We start from the raw sequence: 11,986 nt of genomic DNA, 5'->3' as shown, positions 1-11,986 counted from the left end.
CGTAATGAAAAATCCAGAATCAGCGACCTAACCAGTTGCGATCTGTTTGGAAAGCGTGTGGCTAATAAATGCGCGTAAGCGGTGACGAGTATACTCGCGGAACACAGTGTGTGTGGCTGTTACAACACGCGATGAAGTTGTAACGAAACGACCGTTCTATTTTTTAATTTTATCACTCAAATTTATCGCGGTTTACTATGTTGCAATTTAAACAGCAAATTGCAACTACTTTCGACGCACGACGAGTATACTCGTCAGAAACAGCCAACTGGTATGGTATAAAGGAATGACTATCCCTTTGTTACTAAAATTTCTTGCGTTTTTCATATCGGATACCAGAGTTACGTACTTCCAAGTTCATGCAACAGATAGATGTTAATTATTTAATTGAAATTATAATTATGTAATTTATAGGTAATATGTTTAATATAAGCAGTCGAAAATGCTGTGCATATTTTTTTCAGTCGCTATATTGGTGCAAACTCTGATTAGAAGCATGCAAGCTCGAACAATTCCATTTATTGAGAATAAGTTTCCATCATTTTTCGTCTATCGCGCTTTCACGATACAGGTTGCCCTATCCGATAGGAGAGAAAATATTTCGGATAACCGACGAGTTCGGATAATAAAGTTACTCGGTTACGAGTTCGCCTAACTGACAGTGAACAAAAACTGGCTCGGACAAACGAACTTTTACCGTATTTTTATCTATTCTCGAATTTGTCAATTTCACGGAAAATTAATATTTTCCGATCGTTTAATTTGTTGAAAAATCCACAAAATTCCGCGACCGCTGTCTTACATTTCTATCGATTCTATCAATAATCCTTTCCGTAAGAATCTTGAAAATAACTGGTATTTTTATTTCTCCGTCGAGAGGGAATCCGTTAAGCGAAGAAAATACAGGAAAATCGAGATATTTCCAGTCGTCCTCGTCGAGGACGTTCTCGCGGCAAGCGCGTGGAAAATTTGATAAAGCGGAAGATTATGCCACGTTACTATAATATTTAAGCTACGGAATAACCATGCTATCATTAATTCACGTTAACGCGCTGTTTAAAAACGAACCGTGTTCGAAGTATCAGCTTGCGGGAATTTATTTCTCCGAATGTATTTGCGAATTTATAGCAATCGGCAATTGATTGCTAATCTTTCGTCCAATTTTAAGATCGTAATGGAGGAAATTGCGAACACTATTGCTACTATCAATTTCGCCTCGAACAATTCGACCAGCAGCTAAATCTACCGCCAGTTTTAAATGTTCGATCGGACGAATCATCTTAATTAATCAAATCGACGAATGAAATTTAACATCAAACCGCGTAACTCTGGAATTTTCTGTAATAATTAAAAACGCTTTTACAAACTTAAACGCAAGTTATGAAAAATCGCGCGTGCTGCATCAATAGGAAATACAAAGTACATGGAAAAATTGCAAATATATATTTTTAACGCTTGAACCATCGACCAATGCTTTCGCCAGATATTCTATGGCTCTGTAATAATTAATGTCGGAATAATTATAATTATATTGCTATTCTGCATGATTACTTCGTAAACACGTTATTATTGTTTCCCTAAAATCAATTCCTTTGATATGGAACAACGTATTATTATTAGATCGTTAAGCCACGTTATATACGTCGTTTAACAGCGGGTTAAAAAAAAAGAAAAAAGCTCCCTGGCGCGAGAACAGTTCGCAAGTTTCTCCATTTCCTCGAAAAAATAAAGCGCAATCTCTGGACGAAACTTCTGTCAAATAAATCCGACGTAATAAAACAAAGCCGTGAGAAACGCGCATAACACGATATCTAATTTTCTCTATTCGATGAACCTCCCATTTCGTTTCTGTAGCGAAGGTAACTAAAAAACATCGTAAAATAAATTTACGTGTCTCTAACGGTGTTAGAAAAATCATAGGTTAAATAAAACGTATCTCTCTCTATATACGCAGCTGTCGTAGTGATAAAAAGGTACGCTGAGAGTCTGAGTGAAATAAGCAAACACGAAGAGAAATTTCGAATTGCTTTGCTCGCTTCTATTATCTTCGAAATGGAAACATTACGACGATAATAATTTCCTTCATCCCGACAGACTTTTAACAAAAGGATCCTAAAAGCAAATATTTTTTCAAATTTTCCCGAGCAACGTGTCGCGACGATCGGAAACTTCCGGCCGGCAGCTCGCTTCCAACGCAACCGAAGTACCTTCAGCACGTAAAGAAACCAGAAACCCGGATCACATGGCAAGTTCCGTCGCCGATTGGGAATTAACGCTACAGACATCCGCGTGGTTACGGTTCCTCTCACTTGGACCAACTTGTAACGAAAGAGCTCCCCTAGGTATCGAAACCAAAATCCCAGATGGATCGGTGCAAACTCGCGGAGGAGGCTACCTCCCGCACAAATTCCAAACTTCTGGTCGAGCAACGAAAGCGCGTCCTGTGTATCCATCTGGCGCAGGAAAAAAAAGAAGAAGAAAGAAGCAAAAGGAAAGAGCAGCGAAAGCGAAAGCCAGAAGAAAAACGAATACGTTTGGATGGCGATGGAAACAGTTGAACCGACGTGTCGCCGGAAACGGAGCGGACGTGCACGCACAACGAACCCCGGACGAGTTAGCGGAATTCGTGTGGCGGCGAGGTTGCAACGTCGCCGCGGGTGTCCTCGCGAGTAACTGGCAAACTCACCTGACGTGGCTGGTTTCGAGGTCTGTGGTTGACACATTGTACTGGACGGAGTCGGTGACGATGTCCCGGGTCGATGTCGACGGCGAGCCTGGAGACGTTTGCGTGCTGATGTGGCTGGTCGTGTACTCGCGGCCCGTCGTGTACGCCACCGAGCTCGAGTCTGCTTTCGGATATGGAAACGAGAAACACAGACAGAGATAGAGAGGGAAGCGTCAGCCGGCTGCTGCAATTACGTGTATCCGATTGGCTCGAACAGGGGGATGGGGTAGTAACGTGCTACCGACAATATTTACGCGTGCGTAGGCCGGCGATATTCACGCGTGCGTGGCCAGCAGCCACGTTGCGAGCACCCAACCACGCTCTGGGACTCGTGTTTCCTGGCTTCCAGGGACAACCGTTCGATCATTCACGCACGCATACCGACCATCGTCTACCGCGTTCTGCACCTACGCGTTTCTATACAACTCCGCTCTACGACCGGTTAATTGCTTTCCTTTTTCGCTCTGCCCCTTCGTAACGTCGTGACAAACGAGCCACTACAGACACGTTTACGTCAGACGGGTTGAAAGTTTCCGGGAAATTTTAGACGTCGGGTGCCTGGTGCTCGTAGCTCGGCCTGGCGATGTTTCCTAATTACAACCCTCGCCGTTATGTTTCGTAATTGGCGAAGAATGTGGCTCGGTTTTACGGAGAATCGGCGATCGTTAGGTGCTCATCTGGCTTCTATTTTCACGAAGAATTGATTACAAGCGATCGCTGGGTATAGTTTTCCCGTTTCTCTCAGTCACTTCCAAGCTGACGATTTATATTACGCTCTTTGCCACGTTTGCCTTCGCTCGATTTAACTCTGCTCTTCTCCTCGTCTCTTCGCTCCCCTCCGATGTCCTTTTCTTAGGTCTGCTACTTTATTCGTGTAACGAGTGGCATCGCAAAATCCTATATTTGCAAGCTGCTCATATCGTAATAATATCTAGCGAAATGTAATATTCATTTCGGATACCTGGTCAGAACAATAGGATTAAAATATTCAGCCAGAATTTCCTAACAGTGATACGACTCGTTTTAAGAGCTGAAAATACACGAGAAATTTCAAGCGTTTTAAAATTCACTTTCGGCTGATGGAGAAATGCTAGATACGACGTTTTAAGCAAACAGATTTTACGTATCGAGCAACTATGCATACAACTATACACGTGGACCAACGTATTTGCTTTTGGGGAAATTAGTCTGGCTATAGTCCGAGAGATACTTTCGCCTGCTAATCCTTAACAAACATCAGGCGTTTGATAGTTTGCCTGAATTTAAACGCGTGAAGGGATCGTCGGATGATGGAAAGCACGTAGCAGAGTTAAAGGAAGAAAAGTTGGCCGGTTGGTTGACGTTCGTCCGAGGTTGAAGTAGGTTTGATAGTGGTTAATGAAGTGGCTGGATTAAGCTGAGTCGAGCAACTGGCAACTTGCGTTAATTTTGTGTAACACTAGAGGTAACTCGCCTTGCTTTGCCGACAGTGGAAAGTTCACGAGAGTTCACGAGGTACGAAGTTCATGAGAATACTTGGAGAATCCATGAAAGCGAAGAGAATGAAGAGGCGCGACTAATTTGTCGTTTCAGTTCTTTTTAAATACCCTAAATATCTAACATTGTTATTTTTCGTGTATTCGATTCTGTTTAAAATACTCGTTTTACTGGAAACGTCTATTTTTTTTTAAAAAACTGCACTGACTCTGCGTCCCAGAAAGCTTCACTTTTGTTTCGAAGTAGAATTCGTTTTATCGTTGGAGGAATACGAAACGATTAGAATCGGAATGTCAGTCGACGTGGTCGTGGGGTCGATGATCGTTAAAGAAACAGCCTTGACTAATTGTAAGTCGGTGCACACACGAAACACAACATGCGAGGCAGAAAGCTCGCTTTACAACGTTCGCCATCGATTCGCGGTTGAACTAGTTACAATATGTCTACAGGGTAGGTTCGTTAACCGACGACGACTAGGATTCGTCGATCGAAGCGTCTGCTGTCCTCAAAAATTACACCTCGTCGAGAATAGTCGTGGAAAAAAAGTAATTTCGTCGTCAACCGTCTGTTAGATCTTAATTAGTTTCATGAATGAAGCAATCTAATTTAGAGTGTTGTAAATACCTATGATAATTGAAGATTAAATAGAAGACTATCATATTCGAAAACTATCACGTTTGTCCGTACATAATATGACAGGATTTCAACGAGATACAATTTTCAATTTCATCAAACGATAAAACGATATTGAAATTAAATTAATAATCATCGATCGAGAGCCAGATTAGATTAGGTTACTATTTTTGTATACTTATGGTATAATTACTGCAACAAGATTGTTCGAACTTTCTCAAAAAATGTAAAGATATCGACTTTATATGAAAGAATCGGTCGAAAGTTGTTATCCAACAAAAATTACTTTACAATTACTTCAACAAGACTGTTCAAAGTTCCTTAAAACATCGAAGGAAATCGATTTTAAATGAAACAATATGGTCTTTAGATGAGACAAGGAACCACAAAACCATCGGTCGAAAGCTATTACCCAACCAAATTACTTTACGCCACTATTTCTCAATAGATAGAATAATACAATTACTACAACAGGACTGTTCAAACTTTCTCGATAGACGAAACGATATCGATTTCAGATGAAAGAAGAAACCATAAAACCATCGGTCGAAAGCTGTTATCCAACCAAATTACTTTACAATTACTTCAACAAGACTGTTCAAACTTGCTTAAAGCATCGAAGGATATCGACTTTAAACGAAACAATATGGTCTTTAGGCGAGACAAGAAACCATGAAACCATCGGTCGAAAGCTACTGTCCAACCAAGTTACTTTACGTTACTGTTTTTCCATACAGGGTATGATACAATTACTCCTAGAAGACTTTCAAATTTCCTCAAAAAATTGAACGACATCGATTTTAGATAAAACAATATGGATTTTGGATGAAACAATATAGGTAAAACAAGAAACCATGAAACCATCGGTCGAAAGTTACTCTTTTCAACCAAGTTACTTTACGCTACTGTTTTTCCATATAGGGTATAGTACAATTATTCCTAGAAGATTTTCAAATATCCTCAAAAACTCGAAAAGAACGTCGATTTTATATGAAACAATTTAGATAATCCAAGAAACTATGAAACTATCTGTCGAAAGCTACTATCCAACCAAATTACTTTACGCTACTATTTTTCCATACATGGTATGATACAATTACTTCTAGAAGACTTTCAAACTTTCTCAAAAAGTCGAAAAGAACATTGATTTTAGATGAAACAATTTAGATAAAACAAGAAATCATAAAACTATCGGTCGAAAGTTACTCTTTTCAACCAAATTACTTTACGCTACTGTTTTTCCATACAGGGTATAGTACAATTACTCCTAGAAGACTGTCCAAACTTTCTCAAAAAATAAATAAGAACATCGACTTTAAACGAAGCAATATGAATTTTGGATGAAACAATTTAGATAAAATAAAAAATCATAAATCCATCGGTCGAAAGTTACTTTCTTCAACCAAGTTACTTTACTATTTCTGCATACATAGTATGATATAATTACTTCTATAAGACTTTCAAATATTCTAAAAAAATCGAAAAGAACATCGATTTTAGATAAAACAATTTAGATAAACCAAGAAACTATGAAACTATCTGTCGAAAGCTACTATCCAACCAAATTACTTTACACTACCATTTCTCCATATATGGTATGATACAATTACTTCTAGAAGACTTTCAAACTTTCTCAAAAAGTCGGAAAGAACATTGATTTTAGATGAAACAATTTAGATAAAACAAGAAATCATAAAACTATCGGTCGAAAGTTACTCTTTTCAACCAAATTACTTTACGCTACTGTTTTTCCATACAGGGTATAGTACAATTACTCCTAGAAGACTGTCCAAACTTTCTCAAAAAATAAATAAGAACATCGACTTTAAACGAAACAATATGAATTTTGGATGAAACAATTTAGATAAAATAAAAAATCATAAATCCATCGGTCGAAAGTTACTCTCTTCAACCAAGTTACTTTACTATTTCTGCATACATAGTATGATATAATTACTTCTAGAAGACTTTCAAATATTCTAAAAAAATCGAAAAGAACATCGATTTTAGATAAAACAATTTAGATAAACCAAGAAACTATGAAACCATCTGTCGAAAGCTACTATCCAACCAAATTACTTTACGCTACTATTTTTCCATATATGGTATGATACAATTACTTCTAGAAGACTTTCAAACTTTCTCAAAAAGTCGAAAAGAACATTGATTTTAGATGAAACAATTTAGATAAAACAAGAAATCATAAAACTATCGGTCGAAAGTTACTCTTTTCAACCAAATTACTTTACGCTACTGTTTTTCCATACAGGGTATAGTACAATTACTCCTAGAAGACTGTCCAAACTTTCTCAAAAAATAAATAAGAACATCGACTTTAAACGAAACAATATGAATTTTGGATGAAACAATTTAGATAAAATAAAAAATCATAAATCCATCGGTCGAAAGTTACTCTCTTCAACCAAGTTACTTTACTATTTCTGCATACATAGTATGATATAATTACTTCTAGAAGACTTTCAAATATTCTAAAAAAATCGAAAAGAACATCGATTTTAGATAAAACAATTTAGATAAACCAAGAAACTATGAAACTATCTGTCGAAAGCTACTATCCAACCAAATTACTTTACGCTACTATTTCTGCATACATGGTACGATACAATTACTCCAGCAAGGCTGTCCAAACTTTCTCGATAGGTGAAACACAATGTCGTGTTCATTTGAAACAGAAGTCCATAAAACCATCGATCGGTAGCTACCATTCGACCAAATTACACTACAGTTTTTCTCTACGTGATACAATTACATCAACGAGACTAATCAAACTTGCTCAAGCTACGTTGCAGCGAAGCTTCAATCGCGCGATAAAGTAGCCGAATCAGGATTTCGTCGGAGGTGAATCTGGCGAATAAAAACGAATAATAAGATGATAAAATGACAGTAAAATGGAGGAACGAACTTCACGAAGGTTGTTCCGAGCGTTTTGCTCGACGTTGGACGCGAAATTGCCTTAACCGTGATAAACGAGCGGCGTGCGAGCGATGAAGAGGAGCTTCCTATTCCGCGATGAAGAGCGGCGTACTGAAAAGAAGTCGCATCAACGATCTCGTCGAACGGGGGAGTGCTATTTTCGTGACGGTCAACTTAACCAGTGGCAGTGGGGATTGGCGGAGCTCTCGCCGCATCAAGTTGAGGGATATGCAGATGAAGAGGACGCCCACGGGCCAAGTATTTCCATAACGAGTTTCCATGCGTGCCTCCATCTTCTTTTCCCATTTTTCCATTTATTTTCTTCTTTTTCATTCTGTTTCGTTAGCTTCTTTTCCCACTTTTTCTCATTTATTCACGTTAATGGTTTCAAAGCTCGATGAACTCGATTTGCTTCGATTGCGAACAGCGTAAAGGAAGGTAGACGATTCCACAGCGAATTCTACCTGGCTAGCAATAAATATTAATGCGGTGGTGCGTATAGCGGGAACGTCACCGGAGGCTGCTTGCGATTTTCATCGACTGTTCTTCATCGCGCGCGATCCTCGACGTTGTTCTGCGGGCAAATTTCGTTGTCAATGTTTGTACATATAATAGTTGATCTTCGACGTTCGTGGAATCTATTGTTTTACCTTAATGAATTCTAGATTATACGAGAATACAGCTCTTGCTAAAATATCTTGTACAGAAAGGCGCGTTTTTAATCATCGTGTTTAATCGCCTGATATTTTCATATCGTTCAACTAGGATCGACTAAAAGCAATTGTTTTCTATTCCTTCGTTTAGCTTTTAATTACGCGTACTCCACTTCGACTTGCATAAAGCAAGAGGGATCGTTTCTAACATCAAAAAAGTCGCCGGCTCTCTGCAGACGAGAGAAGCTCGAAGAGATTATCAACAGCTTCGTAAATGATGCTCGTACCGTCTTTGAACTGGCGGAATTAGAAAGAGACGCGGAGTGGGAGGCAAAAGAAGAAAAGAATCATCGTCGAACGGTGCAGAGATGTAACGACAGTAACAGAAAAGGAGTACTTGGGTCGAGTGACAGAATCGTGCGCAGGAAATGTTTCTCGAACTAGATACGCTTTAATGGAAACTCCTCTCGAGCATTCTCTAAACAAGAAGTCTCTTTCATCAACAATGCTCTGTAAAGCCATCGCGAACGGAATACGAAAACCGTGGCTCTTGAAAAAGACCATCAGACGAATTTCCGGCGCGTCGTGCCTTGGAAAACCACACGAGTCTTGGAAATACTCCGCCTGCATGAGCACGTAGCGCATACTAGCAAATGAACGAGAGGAAACTATGCGCGGAGGATCAATACCTGGGATAGTATGGTCCGTTCTGAGTATAGGCAAATCAAGTGTTCCGAAAACAACAAACAATAGGAAACTAAAAAAGAAGAGAGAAAGAAAAACAGAGAAAAATCGGCCAAAATTCCTGCACAGATGAAAGTTCGTGGCGAGTGCATAGGACGGAAGATTTCTGTTTAATAACAGTCTTATCAGAAAGATTTGATAAGAAGCATTAGAGAGAATTCTAACTATGAATTTCACGTGTGCTTCCTTGTTCGAGAGGGGTGTTCAACGATTACGCAACGTTTGCGATACGAAGATGACGATCGATCGTGTCACATCCGATGGGAAATGGCACCGTGGCAGAAGCTTGTAGCGAATTAATGGCAAGTCTAGAGAATTTGTCTGAAATGAAATAATCAAAGCTATTAAAAGTACCTAGTCAGCGTTCAAAGGTCTTTGAACGTTTGAAGAACCACCGGCACTCACTTAGTTGCCATCCTGAGCGGTGCACCGACCTAGCTGCCGGCTCGAACATCATCAATTCATTATTATTTTGCCGTTATACGAATAATAAAAATACCTCCGTGTCGTCCTGAGCGAAACGTGTGTTTTCGGCGTGGCAACCGCTGGTATGGTCGTTGGTCATTTTGCCACGTAGACACAGGAACGTTTAACGAATGTCCTAACAAGTTCAGTCGGATTAATACCTTTGGTAAACGATCACCAGGCCGTAGCTGCAAGCTCACGAGTAGGTAAACGTAAAGAAATGGCGCGAAACCGACAAAAAGAAAATACAGAATGAAATGAAACGGACCAGTGGCGGATGTGACGAAGATCTCCTCGGTGGTGACGGGTTCCCCGGAGCCTTCCTCGCAGTCCTCCTCGTCGTCGCACGACGGACGCTGAAGGTCCTCCTTGTGATGCTTCGGCCTGAACGTCGTCGGCGACCTCGTTGGCGCGACGTAGACGGGCGTTATTATGTCGTCTGTGAAGAAGGAGAGAGAGAGAAAGTGGGGTTAACGATTATTGAAATTGCGTAGGATGGCATGCGACGCTCGCATAATTTCCGTACGGTTGCGTGGTTCTCGCCACGGTTTGCGTCATCGGTGTAACGGAAAACGAAAATGTGGTTACCGGGCTGGCGGCGGCGGCGCAGGGAAAGGGCCGATAATGGAGATAGAATGCGTATTTGATTGGGGAATTTTGTTGGCCGATATCAGGCTCGTTTCAGCTTTCAATTCGGTTGCCACGGGAACGTGGTCGGTTTTTCATTTTCAAGCATATCATTCCGGGCTACGCGCGCTGATCCTGGCTCGATGGATGACAGGCATCGATGGGCTCCGAGTGGCAATAATGATATTATTAACCCGGCGATCGGGATATTAGCTGTATCAAACCCGTGAGTGGAGAGGTCTTCCTTTTTTCATTCTTTTTAATTTTTTTCTTTTCATTTCAAGATCCGAGAGATGATTGGACTGGGCGGTTGAATGATCGAGGTACAATTGGAACGGTTGTAATCGACGTAATTCGCGCTATTGTTGGAGCAAAAGATATAACGGTGTAGCTGTTGTAGTTGATTCGTATGGCGCTTTGGTTTCATTTATTTTAACGTTTCCTTTCCTCATACTTGCGCGTCCACGCTATTTATTATTTTAGGCGGCAGATCTTTAAATCGTACGGGATAATTCATCTAGAATTTCGACTATATTTTTGGAAATACTGACTTTGTTTCCAGGTCGATACTATGCATCGCTTTGGAAAGAAAGCGTAGTTTCCATACGGTTGCAGAGCTCTAATTTCATGGATCGTTATGGTAATCTATCGACAGTAGAAAATATATTAAAAACCAGAGTATATTTATATTGAAAGTTGAAACACGGAGGAAAATTTCCGTCCTCGTAAAAATCTTTATCGACGTTTCGTTTAATTCTAAATTTAGACCAAATGTGAGGGTAAGTTTTATAACCGTGGCCCTAAATAGGTTTAACCTTTAAGCTGTGTTACGTTAGTCATTAATTACAGGCGGACTCGATCTGCCTTGAGAAAATAAACAGAGAAATGGTATTTCGTCAAGTGGATTATTAGACTATTATCAAATACTGGGGTAAAATAATAAAGATGTTTATTCCGAAAGCAGAAATCTAAGGATTATCAGCAGGAGTATGTTTTATCTCGTGCATTGGAAATCATCCTGCCAAGCTTTCGTTCAACTGTACAATTTCTATAAACATTCTGTCTATTTTCAGAAATATATTGTTTCACGTATCGTCATTATTATTATGCATATCGTATTGTATTTAATCATTGACGAATTTCTACATTACATTTGTATTATATGTCATAACGTTGTGTGGGGTACCTTTACGAAATTTTCTCAATAAAACCCCTAAACTATACGGAGCTTGTATGCGTGTAAATTCGAATTGTTAAAAATGTCCCGCGGGGAGCTTCCTCGAAAATGTGAAAATGCCACATTAACAAACGAAAAAACACCGCACAATGAAAAACACACAGGTAAAAGATAAAGTAGATTAAATATTACAATTCTCACTATTGAATCTACTTTTACCATATGCAAGAAAAAAAAGAAGAAAAATACGTGCTTCTGCGGTACAATGCTTTAAATATTTGGTCAGTCGATATTACCGCTGGAAATGTCGCGTTTCTAAAATTACCCTGCGCCAGCTGTTACTTGTTAGCTGCTTTTGTAATATCGCGACGATCGGTGCGCGTCGAGTTATTAAAGGGATCGTATTAATTCAGTTTTTAGTCAGCCGGAGAAGATTTCCGAGCCGGCTGCCAGAGAAGACGAGGAGGTCGACGAAGGAAAGAGAAAGGAGGGGCGCCAGCCAGGGATCCTAAATATGCAAATGAATCGAAGATACAACCGGGCAAGCATGAA

General features: G+C 39.8%; 1 protein-coding gene and 1 long non-coding RNA gene across 11 annotated transcripts in view; both read right to left on the bottom strand.

Annotated features, from left to right (window-relative positions):
- LOC100646013 (neurexin-1) overlaps nt 1-11,986 on the bottom strand; it is a 636,909-nt gene that overhangs the window by 7,671 nt on the left and 617,252 nt on the right. For all 10 annotated transcript variants that reach the window (XM_048413687.1, XM_048413689.1, XM_048413690.1 and 7 more), the window contains 2 exons: nt 9,899-10,069; nt 2,687-2,846 (listed from right to left, as the gene is read on the bottom strand). In XM_048413687.1, the coding sequence (XP_048269644.1) occupies nt 2,687-2,846; nt 9,899-10,069 (331 nt within the window). The remainder of the gene's footprint in view (nt 1-2,686; nt 2,847-9,898; nt 10,070-11,986) is intronic.
- On the bottom strand, nt 3,196-9,892 carry LOC125386679. Its single transcript, XR_007227018.1, has 2 exons — nt 7,447-9,892; nt 3,196-3,755 (listed from the first exon to the last, which is right to left on the bottom strand). It is a non-coding gene; the product is annotated as an uncharacterized LOC125386679 (long non-coding RNA).

Source organism: Bombus terrestris, chromosome 17 (assembly GCF_910591885.1).
Source record: "Bombus terrestris chromosome 17, iyBomTerr1.2, whole genome shotgun sequence".
NCBI classification, from domain to species: Eukaryota; Metazoa; Arthropoda; class Insecta; order Hymenoptera; family Apidae; genus Bombus; species Bombus terrestris.
The sequence above is the reverse complement of the archived record's forward strand: the minus strand, read 5'-3'. Positions and strand labels throughout refer to the sequence as shown.